Source organism: Syngnathus floridae, chromosome 21 (genome assembly GCF_059516105.1).
Source record: "Syngnathus floridae isolate MCC-2025c chromosome 21, RoL_Sflo_1.0, whole genome shotgun sequence".
Lineage (NCBI taxonomy): Eukaryota > Metazoa > Chordata > Actinopteri > Syngnathiformes > Syngnathidae > Syngnathus > Syngnathus floridae.
In genome coordinates, this window is record NC_142433.1 from 7,311,312 (window position 1) to 7,329,583 (window position 18,272).

Genomic DNA, 18,272 nt, shown 5'->3' on the forward strand with positions numbered 1-18,272 from the left:
TTTTCACACTTTGATTGCCAGTTGAGCTCTTCATTCTTAATGAATGTCCAGTGTGGATCAGGGTGGAATTCACCCCAATCGAGGCCTCCGAGCAGGGACTTTCCGAAACCTCTCACTCACTCCCAATTTGGCCCAGAACCAAAAAGGCTTGAATGGAACCTCACAAAACCAAACCTCAGTGACCATGGCCAGCATCCAATTTTGTTGACAAAAGAAGGGGCCGGGGTGAGTCGTTCTCATTCTGAGCATTCCTTGGACAAATGTTGACTTCGACTAAACAAAGTAGCCCATCGAAACATTTCAATAATAACTTTAATTCTACTGTGAGTATTTCCATGCATGAATTGCACCACACTGCTCCTAAGTGGCCGAGCAGAAAATCAAGTCTTTTTTTCTTCTTTTTTTTCTGGTTGTTCTTTGAAGTTTTGTTTAAAGTTGAGCTTTGGAAGTTGTTGTTGATGTTTATCTAACCTGATTTCAATATCAATCCCAAATGCGTGTGAGTTCTATTTGTTATATATTCATTCATTTACATCCCACGCACACCTCCTCCCTCCCACAGACAGCAGAAGGCGTTCCCCGGGTTGACGCAACACGCACACACACTTGATACACACACGCACACAGTCCACCACACACGCGCTCCGCACAAGTTTGCAGCAAACTTTCTACGCATGGACCTCCGCGTCACTATCAATTAAAAGGTAAAGTTATACAATTTTGTGTGCGTGTTGTTTTTGTTTGTTTGTCACGTTGCTTTGCTGCCCGGCCCTTTAAAACTGGTGACAGGTGTTTAGTCTCACACGCACGGTCTGAGACGTCAAATAGTCGTCACATTGAGAGCATGCGCTGGGAGAATACGCAAACATGTTTGTGAAAGAGACGCAAAAATATGTCGCGAAATGGCCGTTTGTCATTCTTTTGTTTTGCGTCGCCTCAGCTCGAGCTGATGTTAGCGCAGTTCCGTTTGGATCAACTGCGCCGCCTATACTGCGCATGCGCCAAGTCCCTCCTCGGCTGCCTGGAGGCAACGTGCACACGCACGCAAGATGGCTTAAATGAACGTGAGCAGGAAGTAGACAGGAATAACAAACCTAACTACATTAAAAAGTTGCTGAGTCATAAAAAAAAAAACAATCGATGTTTTCTGTCATGTTTCTTCTCATTGAACTGTCCCCGTGGTTCTGTGGGTGAGGAACAGTTGGCAGCTTCGAGTTGCTTCCAGACGAGATGTTAGTAGAAATTAAAGGTCATGACAGGCCAAGCGCCAAGTTACATGTGGACCGCAGGAGTTGCAAGACAAGCTGACAACAATACTGAGAGTTCAGGAGTGCCTGGTGAGACAGAGGCCAATAAACCTTGCCACGAGAGGACGTGCTCAATAGGCGGAGTTGCTTGCAACTTGTTGCTTTGCAACTTGTCACATGATGGAGTCTTTTTTTTTGGGGGGGGGACAGGCATGGAGGGGGACGTGGAGACCGACAATGGCCTGGGGTCTCTGGACCTGAGCCACCTAACGGAGGAAGAGCAGGACAGCATCTCGCAGGTGCTCCTGCGAGACTTGGATCTGCGACGTCAAGACGAAGGACGCTTGAGGTCAGAGGTGAACCGCAGCCTTTCGCACAACATTGGCCACGCAAGGGTCAATGCATTTGGACAGTGAGGTTCAAGTGAGGGACTAAGAGGAATGCGTTTCACAGGACACACCCATGCATGGTTCACTTTTCACTAATTACCTTGCGAGATGATCAAACAAGAACGCCGTCGTCATGCGCGTGTTTGCTGTGTCAACAGGATGCTGGCGCAGAACAGAGTTGACCCGGCGCGGCTGCACACGCAGTCCGGGGCGTGGTTCCGCGAGGCGTCCAGCAGGCGCCACCGGGGCCGCATGTCTGGCTCGGACCTGGTGCGTGCCACCATACGCCGCCGCACGCCAAAGGTCAACGGTTAGTCTGCGACAGCCAAATGTGTGTCTCAACAAACATTTATTAAGGTGTGGTGATGTGGTAAACAAAGAGATTTTTATTTTTGGGCGGGGGGGCTCCATAGTAATGGACTTGTCGAGGGCCGGTCTGTTCAATGGCGAGGCGGAGGAACCCTCAAGCAGTTCCTCTCAGGAGGCCGAGGCGCGTTTGAAGGAGGTGGCGGAAGACATTCCAGCGTGAGTACAGTAATCCCTCGTTTATTGCAGATAATTGGTTCCAAGACCAATTATAGGTGAAAAACCGCAAAGTAGTGCCACCCTCTCATTTTTGAATTTTTTGTGTATCAATAAATGTATATTAAACCATATAAGTGCATATGTTATCATTAGAACATTAAATAATAGTTTCAAAAATGTAAATACTACATTAATAGTATAAATGACAGAAAATAATGTATAGATACTATAAATATAAATATGATACGTGTGTGTGTTTGTGTAACATATGTAGATGTAGCTAAAGTATACATACTGTAAATATGTTTTTAGAACTCTTATTATTATAACAACTTTTTTATAACAAGGTACAAGTGTACATACTGTAAATATGTTTTTAGAACTCTTACTATAAAACAATTATAACAAGGTACAATACTGTAAATCAGGGGTCACCAACCTTTCTTAAACCGAGACCTATTTCCTGGGTACTGATTAAGGCAAAAGGCTACCAGTTTGACACACACTTCTGAAATCGCCAATTTGCTCAATTTAGCTTTCACTATGTGTTATTATTGTCATTTCCAGTTCACATGTAAGTGTGATTTTAACAAGAATAGCATAAATACAGTCAAACCTTGGTTTTTGACCACAATCCGTTCCAGAAGGCGGTTCGAGAAGCGAATCGGTTGAATTCCAAATCTATTTTTACCATTAAAAATAACGGAATTTTTTAAATCCGTTTCAAGACAAAAAAAGCCCGCCTTTTTTAAGCAATTTTTTTAATTTGCGCATATTTGTCCAATCGCGCAACTGCAGCGCACCGCCGAACATGCAACAGTAGCACGTCGCCGACCGCGCAACTGCACCGCGCTGGTCGCATTATTGTGACAGAGCCGTCGCTGAAATTTAGAAAATATTTTGAAAGTCCTGATGTACTTTCCAAAATTTAAGTGGACCTCAATGCGCAGGGAGCTTAATTTGGTCCGATCGTCCAACCGCAGCGCGCCGGGCGCTCACTGTCATATTGCTTTAAGACGTCTTTGTGTTTTAGGATGGCTTTACTGCTCTCACTTGCTTTCTTTGGAGGCATGATTAGGAGTTAATACAATCCTCAAAGTAACGAAAATACAATTACAACGGAGTCAGTCGGCATCCGGGCCGCGCAGTCGGGTTTTCTCGGGTCCTCCCGGCTCATCTCGCGAGGTTCGACCTCCGAATTTTCTTCGACAACGGAAGCAAAAAAATCCTAATGGACTTTTCAAAATTTAAGTGGACCTCAGTGCGCTGGGAGCTTAATTTGGTCCGATCGCGCAACCGCAGCGCGCCGGGCGCTCAGTGTCGCATTGCTTTAGGAGCGTCTTTGTGTTTTAGGATGGCTTTACTGCTCCCACTTGCTTCCTTTGGAGGCATGATTAGAGTTGATGCAATCCTCAGAGTAACGAGAATGTAATAACGAAGGGAGTCAGTTGGCATGCGGGTCCTCTCGGCTCATCTCGCGAGGTTCGACAACCGAATTTCGTCTGACATCCGAAGCAAAAACATCTCGAATTTTTTGTTCGAATTTCCGATTTGTTCGAGAACCAGGACGTTCGAAAAACCGAGCTTTGACTGTAAAATAAATAGATGCAGCTCACTGACAAGTGCCACTATTTGAGCTAATTTTAGAACAGTCCTGCAGGCGACTCATGCGGTCCTCACGGGCGACCTGTTGCCCGCGGGCACCGTGTTGGTGACCACTGCTGTAAGTATATTTTTAGAACTCTTATTATTATAAGAACTTTTTTTATAACAAGGTAGAATTGTACGTACTGCAATTGTGTGGGCACTCCCTGCAACTTTCCTGCCATAATTCCTCAATTTAGAATCTTTATTTTGAATTTTGATTTTTTTGGGAGGGAGGGATTCGCGATAAATGAACCGCGATGTAGCGAGGGATTACTGTATTTTTCCCCTAAGTCATCTGCTTGTTTATTTTTGACAACTTTTTTGTATGTTTTACAGGAGGCCATCTGGTTTTGTGTCCACACCAAGTAGGAACACAACGGCAACAAAGGTCTGTCAAGTCATCATTCCCAACTGTAATGGAGGAATTCTTCCGTATGTGACATTGCCAAGTTATGTATAAGCAGCTTTTCAATGTCAGTTTTCCTCTATGGATGCTCATAACCAAAAATTCAAATTTCCTATAGAATGAATGCACCCCACCCTCCCACTACCCCCAAACAAAAAAAACAAAATGTCTCTGCATATTGTGTGTTTGTGCTGTATAAATAAAGTTGGATTACGTGTTTTTTTAGGAAGACTATCAGCGCTACAAAAGAGAGTCTGTATCTCTCTGCAGCATCCCGAGGGACTCGGAACCTTTGTCTTTGCCCCAAAACAACCTTCATTCCAGCTTCACGGTGCGAAGAAGGCCACTTTATTGCCTTCTGGATGAGTCAGTTTTACGTGACGCAGGATTTTTGTCCCGCGTGTGTTGTGCGTAGTTAAGCGGCGGCATGATGAGTCTGTTTAGCTCGGGGGTCTTTGGCGTGGTGGAGGTGCGGGGCCGAATTCAGTTCTCGCTGGCCTATGACGGCCACAAGGGAGAGCTGCGCGTCAATGTGCACCGCTGCGAGGATATCTCGGCGGCGACCGACGAGAACCGCTCCGATCCGTGAGTGTTTCCAGGTGGTCAAGGCCAGCGTGGCCTTGATTAAATTTGTTTTATTGGCACGCCGCTCCACTTTTTGACCGTGAAACATTAATTGATGACGATTATGCTGAGCTGCAAGCTAACTTGACCCGCCACTTTTCAGATACGTCAAGTGTTACTTGCTGCCCGACATGTCGAATCGCAGCAAGAGGAAGACAGCTGTAAAGAAGCGAACGCAGAACCCCGTCTTCGAGCAGACGCTCAAAGTGAGAACGCTGCAGTCTGGACACAACATTAGGTACACCTGCCAATGAGCTCCAACACGAGAGCTGCGAAACGCAAGGCCAACGCTGCAATAGCAGATCCCTTTAATAATTTCTATCCTTATAGACTGAATTTTCATGCAACTGTACCTAATGTTGTGGCTGGTAAGTCTTTATCAAAATACAAATGGCAGAGAATTTGCCAATTGAATTGGTTTTTTTTTTCTCAGTACAAAGTACGCCAAAATGAGCTGAATAGTCGCACCCTCAACCTATCCGTGTGGCACGCCGAGCCTTTGGCCAGGAATGTTTTCCTGGGCGAGGTCGAGGTGGCGCTGGGCGTCTGGGACTGGACCAGCACGCAACGACTTTGGCAGGATCTGCAGCCACGGGTGAGCCACAAACACACACACATGAATATAATGGCCACTTAATTTGGAACATAAGCACAATTCACTGACCACTTTATTGTTTCTCAAGTGGGGGGGATGCTTTTTGCTGTTACATCATTTTGCTTCCTCGCTGGAGGAGCTCTTTGAATTCCAACTAAGCTTCTTCGTGTAATCTTGACGTGGCAGTTCTACTTGAGGCCGGACTGCATCAGCAGCCGCGGCACCCTCTTGTTCTCCATCAAGTTCATCCCGGAGGGATTTGAGGGTGAGCAAAGCAAACAAGCACTTAAAGACCAATTTAGAATGCCGACATCTCCTTTCTGTGACTTTAGGTGGTCTCCCACTCACGGGTGAGCTTCACATTTGGCTTCAGGAGGCTCAGGGTCTGCTGTCTAAAAAAGGGGGCGCCATGGACTCCTTTGTGAAGAGGTTTGTCTGCTCATCCTCCCGTTGAATCCGATGATGTCAGGTGGCGAGCCGGCGAAGAGCGGATGCTGTCAGCTGTTTGCTCGCCCCTACTTGACTGAAGTTGCGTTTTTTTGGCCTCTCGCAAGTTACATCCTGCCCGACGCCGGCTTCCAGAGCGGCCAGAAGACCCAGGTGGTGAGGCGCTCTGTCAGCCCGTCCTACAATCACACCATGGTGTATGACGGCTTCCAGAGCAGCGACCTGGAGGAGGCCTGCGCCGAGCTGAGCGTGTGGCAGCGCGAGGGCTTCAAGCAACACGTAATTGGCGGCATTCGCCTCAGCTGCGGAACCGGTAAGACTCTGTCTGGGCCATTAAAAGTACGGTTTGAAAGTACATTCAAGGCACGGTTTCGTCGTGCAGGTCAGAGTTACGGCCAGGCAGTCAGATGGATGGACTCCACGCAAGAAGAAGTCTCGGTGTGGACGTCCATGATCAAAAACCACAACCACTGGATCCAAGCCACCTTGCCCATCAGGACCAACTTGACGAGCCGTTCGTCCGAGTGACGGCATGTGCCACACACGGACCCAAGACTCTGTACTTTTTCAATCATTCCTCCTAGGGTAGGTATTGTAAATGAGCTGCAGGATGAGAATAATTAGGTCAGTTCCTGTTTGGTTCTCGAATTACAGCTGTGAGCGTGTCATTTCCTGATGTGATTCAATGTGAAACCCGTTAATCCTGCTTGCTCATCAACGCTTAGAGAAATGCACATAGTCATGCGCAAAAGCACAACACTTCTGTATCGTACATTTTTTGAGGCTCAAAATATCAAGACTCCGCAACACATGACACACGTCTCATGACATCATCAAAGCTTTGGTCAAGAGAACGATGGCGAGACGCGACCGCTCTTCAGTAAAACTCTGCCTTCTAATCCACTCAGCTTGTTAATAAAAGACATGTTGTCAACAAAATCTGGTCCATTTTTTTTTTTCACTCCATGGAGCATACTCCAACACTGCCCGTCCTGCTTCCTTCCCCCGGCAGCGAGACCTCTCGGTTGCCAGGTGGACGGACATGCTCCCGCGCTAGTCAGGTAGAAAGCGATGACGTTAGCCAGACAGGTAAAGCGCAAAATTCCATTTAAAAAAACACCCAATTACATTTCCTTTGGGTTTGGTTGTTTCATATCTGCTAGCTGCTTGCCAAGGTGACTCCACGTCAACTTCCGACCCCAGGTTGCCTGTTCAGAGGCTAACATTAGGGGACAAACATGTCCAAGAGGCTGATCCAAAACCTCGCCAAGGTTATCTCCAAACAAGTGGACCACTGTGAGTTGCTTTGCTGACAAAAGAATGTGGGCATTGTGGTCTGTGTTGCAATTCCAGATTGTTGGCAAGATGGAAAATGTTCCACTCGAATGTTAACAAACTCCAAATGAACGTCTCGTCTTGTCAGTCAATCCAACAGAGGTTGAGTCCCTTATTCGTGAGTATTACGCCATTCTTGGGCAGACCACCACCACCGGCAAGAGCACCATGGACGAAAGGAAGTTCAGAAGCATACTGGCCAATGAGTTTGGTCTCACCAGCAACACCATCATGGAAAGAGGTAATGCTTATGACACAGATGTCATTTATTTATTTGGGGGAGGGGCTTGGATCGGCGCTGATGTGCTTTCTAGTTTTCAGGACGTTTGACAGGGACAACGACAACATTGTCAGCTCCAAAGAGTGGGTGGAGGGCCTGTGCGTGTTCCTTCGTGGCACCTTGGATGAAAAAATCAAATGTAAAAGAAATAAAAACGCAAAGTGACCTTCAATTCGTCCTGCTAAACTGCCTTCCCCCCCCCCCGACTAGACTGCTTTCGCGTGTACGACCTGAGCGGAGACGAGTACATTGCCAGGGAGGAGATCCTTCTTTTGGTGAGGAACTGCCTGCGGCTGCATGGCGAAGAGGACCCTTACGACAGCATCAAAGACCTGGTGGAGATCACCCTCAAGAGGATGGTGAGACCCCGAGCACTGCACACCGCTCGCTCCATTCAATTTAACACAACTCTTCCATTGACAGGACCACGACAATGACGACAGATTGTCTTTTGAAGACTACAAAAAGTCAGTGAAAGAGCTGAACATCGTGCTCGAGGCTTTCGGGAAGTGCCTCCCCAATGCCACGGTAACAGCTAGCAAATGAGGATATACATTGGTGGCACACTAAGTGAATCATTGATTCATCTTTAATCTGTTTCGACAGAGGATTGAGATGTTTGAGCAGCGCGTCTTCAGTAATAAAAAGCACTACAGAAGTCCATAAGCTTTCAACTATTTTGAAATGTTCTTCATTGTTTTCTAATGTGTAAATAAAAAGGTCATTTTAATATTATTTTTCAATACATATCCATGTGTGGCTGCTGTAAATCAGACAACTATTTTTTATTTTCTCCATCAGGAAAACAAGAACAATATTGGTAAATGTTAGGGTTTTCCAGGTTATCTTTATCATAGGATTATGTTGGAATGCAACAGGTAATAAATACCTTACCTTGTCCTCCTTATCACAAGGTCGTAAAACATCCCCTGACATGTTTAGACTAGAGGACAAGGGCTTTCTAGCCAGCCTACTCATACCCCCACTCTGTTTCTCTTAATAAATATCCTCTTGCAGGAAGGAGAGTTCAGACCTCCATTCGAACATCGCTGTACGCACAGCGACAAATGGACTCTCCACCTGCAGGTGTCTAAAAGGACTTACCGTATTTGCCGGTGTATTGGTCGACCTTTTTCGATCCAAAATCGACCGAAAAAAATCGACCTCGACTTATACACCGAGTCATAAAATTTAACTTCGTATTCATCGCTTCAAATGTGATGGTAACCAAGGCCGTTTCTCATGCATCTCATTGTGCGTTGCACTTAGAAAATTTGAACCGGGCGGAAGTCGAATGAGGCTCCGCGATTTCATCCGCGGTGCTTATAAAGTGCCGATCCGCTCGGCGGGAGCTATTTTCGGCCACTTGGCGCGTGCGCACGGCCTCCCGGATGTGCCGGGCGGCGTGCGCGAGCTCGCCGGCCGCTGGAAGTCGAATGAGGCTCCGCGATTTCATCCGCGGTGCTTATAAAGTGCCGATCCGCTCGGCGGGAGCTATTTTCGGCCACTTGGCGCGTGCGCACGGCCTCCCGGATGTGCCGGGCGGCGTGCGTGAGCTCGCCGGCCGCTGGAAGTCGAATGACGCTCCGCGATCTCCTCCGCGGTGCTTATAAACAGCCGATCCGCTCGGCGGGAGCTATTTTCGGCCACTTGGCGCGTGCGCACGGCCTCCCGGATGTGCCGGGCGGCGTGCGCGAGCTCGCCGGTCGCTGGAAGTCGAATGAGGCTCCGCGATTTCATCCGCGGTGCTTATAAAGTGCCGATCCGCTCGGCGGGAGCTATTTTCGGCCACGTGGCGCGTGCGCACGGCCTCCCGGATGTGCCGGGCGGCGTGCGCGAGCTCGCCGACCGCTGGAAGTCCAATGAGGCTCCGCGATCTCCTCCGCGGTGCTTATAAACAGCCGATCCGCTCGGCGGGAGCTATTTTCGGCCACTTGGCGCATGCGCACAGCCTCCCGGATGTGCCGGGCGGCGTGCGCGAGCTCGCCGGCCGCTGGAAGTCGAATGAGGCTCTGCAATCTCCTCCCGGTGCTTATAAAGAGCCGATCCGCTCGGCGGGAGCTATTTCCGGCCACTTGGCGCGTGCGCACGGCCTCCCGGTGGTGCCAGGCGGCGTACGCGAATGCGCTGGCCGCTGGAAGTCGAATGAGGCTCCGCGATCTCCTCCGCGGTGCTTATAAAGTGCCGATCCGCTCGGCTTGAAGCTATTTCCGGCCTCCCGGTGGTGCCGGGCGGCGTGCGCGAGCTCGCCGGCCGCTGGAAGTCGAATGAGGCTCCGCGATCTCCTTCGCGGTGCTTATAAACAGCCGATCCGCTCGGCTGGAGCTATTTCCGGCCACTGCGCATGCGCACGGCCTCCCGGAATTTGAACACATTTCGTCAATAAATTTCGCATATTTCTGATTGAATTTTGAAGTTTAATATAATGCAACAATTGAGCTCGACTTATACAAAGGATATATCATAAAATCGTAAATTTCTGTCGAATTTTAGGGGGTCGACTTATACACCGAGTCGACTTATACACCGGCAAATACGGTATTTTTTTTGTGGGAATGGTAAATATGCTATGGTGAAATCGCCTCCTTGGATTTTTTTAACTTTATTTTAGAATCTCCAAATACAAACAATTTGGGCAGACATTGTCCGAGAAGAGTGCAGTTGAAACAGCAACAAGAAATTAAAAAAAAAACAACGAAAAGATGATAAGCAACAACTGCCTGTTTCGGTGCGTTGTCACGCTAACGTGACGCGTTGTCCCGGTTGGAATGTTTGCGTAGCAGTCCTGCCTCCCGAAAATGCCTCGTACCTGCAAACGTAAGAGGACAATATATTTTGTTGTGCGTATCACGCGGCAAGTTGTGCGCTACCCACAGTGTCGTGTATCGGCTCCAGTCGTCCTTGCTAAGCGACGGCCTGGTGGTGTCCAGAGCAGCAAGCGAGTGGCAGCGACGCAGCAGGAAGCCCGGCTGGCTTAAGCTGGAGTGTGTACGCACACGCTCCCCCTAAAGATGGATTTTTTTAGAGCGCAAGCAAATGCAATGCATGTCGTGGACGGCTCTCTCACGTTGGCTCGGCGGTGGTTGAGCTTGATGCAGGCCACCTCCCGCTGGAGACGCTGCAGCTCCTCGTCGCTGAGCTCCCGGAAGCCGCTCTGGAGGGAAGCCATGGCGAGGGGAGTCAGGGAGAAACTGCACTCGGGGGTCGGACTATCCGAGTCATGTTCGGAGACGCGCTGGGGGGAAAGAAAAAGTTCACTTTTTAGCCTCTTGCAATTGAGCACCATCAGACATCCATATCCTACATACACTGTCTTCGACAGACTCAAAGGAGCTTCCGAAGTAGAGCCTCCAGGCGTCGCCGCCCTTTTGGTGGTGACTTTTGTCCGACACCAGAAGGTCGGCAGGCTCCAGGCTCACGTAGCCGTCTCCGTCGCCGTCGTCTGCCAGATCGTCGGAACCACTGCTGTTGTTGGGGAACATCATGGAAGACAGGTTCATGTCGCACGTAGTCTCCGGGCCGGCGTTTAGCGCTTCCAGCTGGGCGTTGTAGAGCAGCGCTTTCAGGTCGGCGCCGGTAAAGCCGTGGGTCTGCGCCGCCAGCTCCTCCAGGTCCACGTCAGGGGCCAAGGGGACACCAGCGCTCAGAATCTTCAGGATGGCCAAGCGGTCCTCCTGCCGGACGACAAGGTTTTGAGATGGCCTGTAAAACTTCCTGTGACATCATCGGACCTCGCCGGGCGGAGGGCAGTAGAGCGACTTGTCCAGTCGGCCTGGACGCAGCAGAGCCTGGTCGATGAGGTCCGGGCGACTGGTGGCGGCCAGCACGTAAACACCTGAAAGACAAACATGTTGCCATGAGGAGATGCCACTCTGGCACACGCAACTAGTTTGGGTTTCATCACTCCCACATACACACCTTGCAAGCCCTCGGCGCCATCCAGTAGAGTGAGCAGCTGGTTGACAACACGGTCGGTCACGCCGGTGCTGTCGTGACCCCTCTTGGGTGCCAACGAATCAAACTCATCAAAGAAGACCACGCAAGGCTTGGCCGCCTCAGCCCTGTTCCGAGAAAAGCAGTGATTACAAAAAAGAAGAGTCCAGTCATAGAGTCATGATGATTTACAGTTTCCTCAATATTTTTGCTTACAACAACCAACTTAAAGGAGGTATAGTTATGACAACAAAAAATGGTGGAATGAGAGGAACGACGAGCACTCATCACCTTTGGAAAACGTCTCGCACCGCCTGCTCGCTTCCGCCGATGTATTTACTCAGAAGCTCTGGACCCTGAAACACATACGCGCACACAATGGGATACGTGAATGAACATACAAATAAAGACACAGCAACAATGCACAATTGCTTCATTTCAACCATGTTGCTCTTATTTATTTATTGCTCTTATTATTCATTGTATGTGCCTTCTTGCTTTTACTTTTTGCATTGTTTACTTGAATGTTTTATTGTCCGTGGACCTCCATCCATCCATTTTCTGAACCGCTTAGTCCCCTCGGGGGTCGCGGGCGTGCTGGAGCCCATCCCAGCCGTCATCGGGCAGTAGGCGGGGGACACCCTGAACTGGTTGCCAGCCAATCGCAGGGCACACAGAGACAGACAACCAATCGCACTCACGCTCACACCTAGGGACAATTTGGAGTCTTCAATCGGCCTACCAAGCATGTTTTTGGAATGTGGGAGGAAACCGGAGTGCCCGGAGAAAACCCACGCGGGCCCAGGGAGAACATGCAAACTCCACACAGGGAGGGCCAGAGGTGGAACCGAACCCGCACCCTCCTAACTGTGAGGCGGACGTGCTACCCAGTGCGCCACCGAGCCGCCGTGTCCGTGGACCTATATAATATAATATATTAGAATATAAATAATATAATTTCGATCTCTTTGTGTGTCTTGACATGAAGAAATTGACAATAAGGCAGACTTTGACTTTGAAAAACATGAACTCTAACAATAAATGAGTTCAATGTTCAAACCATGTGGTGATGCAGTGGCTTCAAACTTTTCTTTGGTTTGTCTGCTCACACGTACTTTGATGCTGATGAAGTTCATGCCACTGTCTTTGGCGACGGCATGGGCCAGCAGCGTCTTTCCTGTGCCCGGTGCGCCATACAACAGGATTCCTGAGCGATGGCGGATGGGAAGCTTGGAGAACAGGACGGGATACTGAAAGGCAACGCAGCCATGAGCGCCCCTCAAAATAGCCACTTGCGTGTCCTTTGGATGACCTTGGCGGGGAGCAAAATGGTGTCCATCAACTGCTCCTGCACTTGCGTCAGTCCCCCCACCGTCTCCAGCCCTCCTCCGCTGGGACAATGGAGGTCTGCCCCCCACCTGGACGGCGGGATGAAGTCATCAAATGCCTCTGCAAAGTCCTGACGCGACAGAGGCTCATCTGCAAAAAAAACCAGCACAGGCTCAAATGACTCAAGTAGGCGGGATCCGAGCGAGCCAGTAACACCTTCAAAGTTACCGAAGCTGTCATTATGTTGTTGACGTGCCGCGTTAGTGTGGAGGGCTCGCTCTAACAGCAGCTGGAGATCTTGAGGCAGGTAGCCCTCTGTCTCCTTGGCAACGGCGGCCAGGTTCACATACTCAGAATCCGGCTGGGACGGGCCGCACCTCGTTTGGATGGCATGAAAGAGGATGTCTGCTCTCTGGGTCTACACATTCACACAAACTTAACAGATTGGACTTTTTTTTTCTGACATTGTGTGTGCCAATATACAAATCAGTCATCTGTGGACCTTGTCAGGCGGTTGGATGTGAACGAAGGCCTGGAAGAAGTGCGTTCCTTGCACTTGCGTGAGCGTGCCGTGTAAAGAGCGTTTGCTCTCACTGGTCGCTATCAAGCACATCAGCGTGTCCTCCTCCATCATCTCGTTGACGAGGTCCAACAAGCCTACGACGACCGCAACACCAAATCATACGAGGTTCCGTCCGACAGCAAGAAGAACGCCGCGGACATACTTTGCGCCACGTGCAGGTGCAGCAGCGCCTCTGGGCCGTGCTCGTGTTCAGGCGTGGTCGGCGCCCGGCTTACGTGGTCCAAGTCGTCCAGGAGGACCACGGAGGGCTGCTTCCATTCTGCCTGCGTGAAAACATCCCACAGCGTCTGGCGGATGCTCTCCACCCTTTTGCCTAGGAAAACAAAGTCGGGACCCAAATGTAAAAATAAAAAATAAAAAAGTGGTCCTGGGCTGCGCTACGACGGACGGGCTACCTTGTAACTTTTTGCAATCCAAAACTTCCACGTGCGCGTCCAGCTCATCTGCAGCTTTTCTGCAGAGGGCGCGGGACAGGGTGCTCTTTCCGCTGCCCTATGAAAAGACAGCTACTATTGAACGAGTTCACTTTCATGTTGCTCGGATGCTTTCTTTTTTACGACCACATAACGTCATCTCACCTGCGCGCCGGTGATGAGCAGCGCTCCACCTTTGAGTCCTCGTCCAATGACTCCCAGCAGTTCTCTGGCCAACGGAGTCGCCAGCAGACTAAAGGAGATGAACTCAAAACCTTGTCGGCTTAGCTCGTCCACACCGCTGAAGACGAGAGACGTGGACAATTATGTTTTGAAAGCAAGAGTTGGAAAATACGGGCTGACGCTCTGTCCTGCTCACCCGAGACAATCTAAAGAGGGCAGATCTTGTTTTGGCGGGTCCGCTTGAGCTGCGGGTGCGGATGCTGGTTCCCGGACTACCTGGATGTGACACGCGATGTGTGAGATGAACTTGGAATGAATCCGTGTGTAACAAAACAAGGAGTCAACCTTGATGTGCTTCTTCTGTAAGACGGAAGGCGAGAGTAGAAACAGCTGGTCGGGCGCTTCGCTCTCAGCTTCTGGTTTTAGCACCGTGACAGCAAACTCCAACTTGTCTGGAAGGAAAAGACCCACGTGGTCAGGTGCCTTGGAACTGAAACGACCCAAAAAAATGACATGTAAGCAGGCGGTTATCAAAGACACTCGGATGTGAATCACCGTCGGTCGCGTCTATGAAGACGGAGCCGACTCGTGGCGTCAAGGAGGCCAAAGATTGGTGAGTCTGGCTGTGCAGCCAATCAAGGAAGGCCGTCTGGACGGCCTTCTCCTCAGACTCCTCCGCCTCCATCTGAGGAGGAAGACATTTTGGGAAAATGCCATCAAAAATGACATGAAGAGCCAGACATCAGTTTGAAACGCACCAATGCTGTTAGAGGCTGGAGTTGAATGAAGGTGGCCACTTTGACGGTGGACTTGACCGGCTTTATTCTCACGGCTGAATGTGGGAGGATGTTGAGCCTGACAGACAAGGCTGGAGGAATCTGTGGCACAAAGAAAAATCATCATGTCAAAGCAGAGAAAAGCTTGGATGAGTGCAATTGCATTTTTTCCGTCTTACCCAGACTCGACCGGTGTGGATGTCTCCCTCCGTGCGTCGTCTTTGCATATCGCTCCCGTGGCACACCAAGCGCACAACCGTGGCCTCCCGTCCTTTCGCCTCCTCTGAGCTCTTCTTCTTCTCTAAGTTAGCTCGCTCCGTGGGCGAAAGCACTTTGGACAGTAGCCCGTACGTCAGCTCCGGCCGAGCTTCGGCGATGTGGAAATCCGACACATGGCTCAATGGGAAGACGTGAAGCACGCCGGGTGCCACGTGGCCGGCAGCGGCCAGAGACGGAGGCGGTGCACCGCATACTCTGTAGAGGGCGTCGGCAAGCAAGGCGGGGACGTCTGGTACTGATGGGAGCTCTGTAAGCGGGGCACCCGCGCCATTTGTCACGTAGCCAAACAGACTTTTCCAGTCCGTTACGCCGCCACATTGCTGAGAGGGGGCTGCAGGTGTGGGCGGTGGTGCCGAGTGGAAGCGGGGAGGCCCTTCAGGGCGTCTGGCGTGCTCCTTGGGCGTCACCGTGAGTTCCGTGAAGGTCTCCAGGCGACCATAAGGAACCAAAGGCGACAGGGATGCTGCAAGAAAAGGGGCTAAGCTTGAAAACGTACTCACAGGAAGACATCGAAAGTACAACAAAATGTCCAACATGCAAAATGCACAGTATCGCATATTATACCTATTTGGATGTAAATGACTGTGTGGCCATCTACCCATACGGGAAAAACAGCACCTGGGAACACCACTCGAATTTGATCCAAAAGCTTCTGCTCCAGTGCGCCACTATGGAGCTCCTGGAAATATCAGGACATATGAAGGACACATGCAATTATTTTTGTCTCTCTCAAGTCAGGCGAGAACATACCAAGATCTCCCAGTCGTCAGCCGAGAGTGGCTCCGCAAACACTCGATGCACCGACGACACCTGCTGACAGGCCCTCAAGAACCCCTGAGGAAGACAACCAGCGAGTAAACCAGGCGCGGTGGCACAACAACAGACGGACTTTTACCTCCTGTCCGTCCTGCAGGCCCAGTTTCTCTGCCAGGTGTCTGCACAGCTCCACGCGGTGGTCGTCCAAGCCGCTGTGGCTAACAGTCCAGCTGAGAAAGGCCGGTGGGCTGTCATGGCTGCTGAAAAACTCCAAGGCCTGGTTCTAAGACAAAAGTCACTGACGTCATGCTGGAGGACAGAAAGCAGGAGACAATAATAATAACATGGACCAATTAGTGCTGGTTAATGTGTCTGTTTTTTCTTCGAATCTTATCTAAGCTTTTTCTTCATTTGTGTTTGACATCATGTTAGCATTTCTAAAAACGTGTCACAGACTCGTTTCTCAAATGACTCCCAAAATCTTCAAATTTAAAGCAATTCAAGAATTCATTCACTAACACATTCCAAAGTCCACAAACGCGGCTAACTGTTGCTAGCTTACCTCGTTCAGTGACAGATGGGAAATTAACTTAGCCGGTACATGGAGGAAGCAGTTCTTAGCGTTGATAAACACAACCGTCACCGGGTGGATGCCGCTAAACATGTTGCGGCCTCACACATTAACTTTGACAACATACAAACGTGACGCCTGGCCTGCATAGGTACTCAGCACGCGAGGAACGCCCATCGATGCGCTCTGACAGCGATTGGTTTCAAAGTAAAAACGGATGTGGGGTTTATTTTTCAAAATAAAACTTCAAACGCCTTACCACTTCCAAAAAGGAAAGAGCTTTAATTTGAAGTTCAAACAATTGGATGTGGGTTCTGGAATCGAATCGTGGCTGTAAAAGCCAACAAGAACAGGCGCGCTGAGGCTGCTTGAGTGAACACTATAATGGCACCTTTTGTGAATTTTCATCAAAGAAATAGTAATAATAAAGTAATGTTATAAAATAGTTCTGGTCTGTTTTTAAGGCACGTGAAGGGAAAACTACCTGTAAATACCAAAATGGAAAATTTACTGTTAGAGATTCGCTCACTCCAACTTATTTTGCAAGAACCACACGGGAGACAAGTACCGTATTTGCCGGTGTATAAGTCGACTCGGTGTATAAGTCGACCCCCTAAAATTCAACGGAAATTTACGATTTTATGATATATCCTTTGTATAAGTCGAGCTCAATTGTTGCATTATATTAAACTTCAAAAATCAATCAGAAATATGCAAAATTTATTGACGAAATGCGTTCAAATTCCGGGAGGCCGTGCGCATGTGCAGTGGCCGAAAATAGCTCCCGCTGAGCGGATCGGCACTTTATAAGCACCGCGGATGAAATCGCGGAGCCTCATTCGACTTCCAGCGGGCCGCGCACTCACGCACGCCGCCCGGTTCAAATTTTCTAAGTGCAACGCACAATGAGATGCATGAGAAACGGCCTTGCTTACCATCACATTTGAAGCGATGAATACGAAGTTAAATTTTATGACTCGGTGTATAAGTCGAGGTCGATTTTTTTGGGTCGATTTTGGATCGAAAAAGGTCGACCAATACACCGGCAAATACGGTACTTACTATACATCAGCACATACGAGTAAGTTAAGAAAGTTGTGACGTTAATCCAAACCACATTTTCGCGTGTATTGAATTTAATCTTCTCCCTTCATGTGCGCATATCTGCAAAGTGCTTGGAGGCACCTTACATTGAAGGCAATCTTGAGGCAAACACTGAAGCTACATTTGGAAGCTTATGTTGAAACTAACATTGTCGCTAACGTGGGCAACGAACATTTGTCTTCCTCGGTTCCTTGCAAAGCTTGTACAGGGCGTCCACGATTTACGACTTACCCGAGTTGCGCTGTTTCGTGTTTACGACACATGTCTCATATATTACCGTATTTGCCGGTGTATTGGTCGACCTTTTTCGATCCAAAATCGACCGAAAAAAATCGACCTCGACTTATACACCGAGTCATAAAATTTAACTTCGTATTCATCGCTTCAAATGTGATGGTAACCAAGGCCGTTTCTCATGCATCTCATTGTGCGTTGCACTTAGAAAATTTGAACCGGGCGGCGTGCGCGAGTGCGCGGCCCGCTGGAAGTCGAATGAGGCGCCGCCACCACCTCCGCGGTGCTTATAAACAGCCGATCCGCTCGGCGGGGGCTATTTTCGGCCACTTGGCTCGTGCGCACGGCCTCCCGGATGTGCCGGGCGGGTGCGCAAGCTCGCCGGCCGCTGGAAGTCGAATGAGACGCCGCGACCACCTCCGCGGTGCTTATAAACAGCCGATCCGCTCGGCGGGGGCTATTTTCGGCCACTTGGCTCGTGCGCACGGCCTCCCGGATGTGCCGGGCGGGTGCGCAAGCTCGCCGGCCGCTGGAAGTCGAATGAGACGCCGCGACCACCTCCGCGGTGCTTATAAACAGCCGATCCGCTCGGCGGGGGCTATTTTCGGCCACTTGG

General features: G+C 49.7%; 3 protein-coding genes across 6 annotated transcripts; 2 read left to right on the forward strand and 1 right to left on the reverse strand.

The window, feature by feature from the left end:
• The first annotated feature begins 568 nt into the window (after window positions 1-568).
• On the forward strand, window positions 569-6,819 carry sytl1 (synaptotagmin-like 1). Of its 3 annotated transcripts, XM_088365212.1 has the most exons (13): window positions 910-1,337; window positions 1,458-1,596; window positions 1,795-1,946; window positions 2,050-2,161; window positions 4,145-4,196; window positions 4,441-4,545; window positions 4,630-4,799; window positions 4,942-5,044; window positions 5,272-5,433; window positions 5,620-5,698; window positions 5,766-5,862; window positions 5,988-6,193; window positions 6,263-6,819. In XM_088365212.1, the coding sequence occupies exons 1-13, from the start codon at window positions 1,253-1,255 to the stop codon at window positions 6,406-6,408; spliced, it is 1,608 nt and encodes a 535-aa protein (XP_088221338.1). In that variant the 5' UTR covers window positions 910-1,252; the 3' UTR covers window positions 6,409-6,819. The 3 variants fall into 3 exon arrangements, with proteins under 3 accessions (XP_088221339.1, XP_088221337.1, XP_088221338.1); XM_088365213.1 differs by lacking the exon at window positions 910-1,337 and adding an exon at window positions 569-704 and having other exon boundaries at window positions 5,988-6,819; XM_088365211.1 differs by having other exon boundaries at window positions 898-1,337; window positions 5,988-6,819.
• Window positions 6,807-8,230, forward strand: LOC148380373 (calaxin-like). 2 transcript variants are annotated; one of them, XM_088365251.1, is made up of 7 exons: window positions 6,807-6,941; window positions 7,044-7,176; window positions 7,304-7,456; window positions 7,530-7,634; window positions 7,706-7,854; window positions 7,919-8,023; window positions 8,102-8,230. In XM_088365251.1, exons 2-7 carry the CDS (start codon window positions 7,119-7,121, stop codon window positions 8,159-8,161), a joined length of 630 nt encoding a protein of 209 aa, XP_088221377.1. In that variant the 5' UTR covers window positions 6,807-6,941; window positions 7,044-7,118; the 3' UTR covers window positions 8,162-8,230. The 2 variants fall into 2 exon arrangements, with proteins under 2 accessions (XP_088221377.1, XP_088221376.1); XM_088365250.1 differs by having other exon boundaries at window positions 6,821-6,969.
• A 1,851-nt stretch (window positions 8,231-10,081) lies between these two features.
• On the reverse strand, window positions 10,082-16,521 carry pex1 (peroxisomal biogenesis factor 1). Its single transcript, XM_088365163.1, has 23 exons — window positions 16,310-16,521; window positions 15,887-16,030; window positions 15,742-15,825; window positions 15,556-15,670; window positions 14,892-15,454; window positions 14,695-14,814; window positions 14,492-14,621; window positions 14,282-14,388; window positions 14,133-14,212; window positions 13,919-14,054; window positions 13,736-13,832; window positions 13,483-13,653; window positions 13,260-13,414; window positions 12,986-13,175; window positions 12,741-12,907; window positions 12,544-12,678; window positions 11,720-11,784; window positions 11,414-11,556; window positions 11,227-11,330; window positions 10,804-11,169; window positions 10,563-10,730; window positions 10,370-10,500; window positions 10,082-10,304 (listed from the first exon to the last, which is right to left on the reverse strand). Exons 1-23 carry the CDS (start codon window positions 16,409-16,411, stop codon window positions 10,232-10,234), a joined length of 3,546 nt encoding a protein of 1,181 aa, XP_088221289.1. The 5' UTR covers window positions 16,412-16,521; the 3' UTR covers window positions 10,082-10,231.
• Window positions 16,522-18,272: the final 1,751 nt, after the last annotated feature.

Bases quoted from the DNA above. Each gene is read 5' to 3' on its own strand.
- sytl1 (XM_088365211.1), top strand. From the start codon at position 1,253: ATGACAGGCCAAGCGCCAAGTTACATGTGGACCGCAGGAGTTGCAAGA. The intron at 4,197-4,440 runs GTCTGTCAAGTC...GTGTTTTTTTAG, and splicing joins GGAACACAACGGCAACAAAG to GAAGACTATCAGCGCTACAA. The intron at 5,045-5,271 runs GTGAGAACGCTG...TTTTTTTCTCAG, and splicing joins TCTTCGAGCAGACGCTCAAA to TACAAAGTACGCCAAAATGA.
- pex1 (XM_088365163.1), bottom strand. From the start codon at position 16,411: ATGTTTAGCGGCATCCACCCGGTGACGGTTGTGTTTATCAACGCTAAG. The intron at 14,389-14,491 runs GTGATTCACATC...TTTTCCTTCCAG, and splicing joins CTTCATAGACGCGACCGACG to ACAAGTTGGAGTTTGCTGTC. The intron at 14,055-14,132 runs GTGAGCAGGACA...TCTCGTCTTCAG, and splicing joins CCCTCTTTAGATTGTCTCGG to CGGTGTGGACGAGCTAAGCC.
- LOC148380373 (XM_088365251.1), top strand. From the start codon at position 7,119: ATGTCCAAGAGGCTGATCCAAAACCTCGCCAAGGTTATCTCCAAACAA. The intron at 7,457-7,529 runs GTAATGCTTATG...TGTGCTTTCTAG, and splicing joins CAACACCATCATGGAAAGAG to TTTTCAGGACGTTTGACAGG. The intron at 7,635-7,705 runs GTAAAAGAAATA...CCCCCCGACTAG, and splicing joins CTTGGATGAAAAAATCAAAT to ACTGCTTTCGCGTGTACGAC.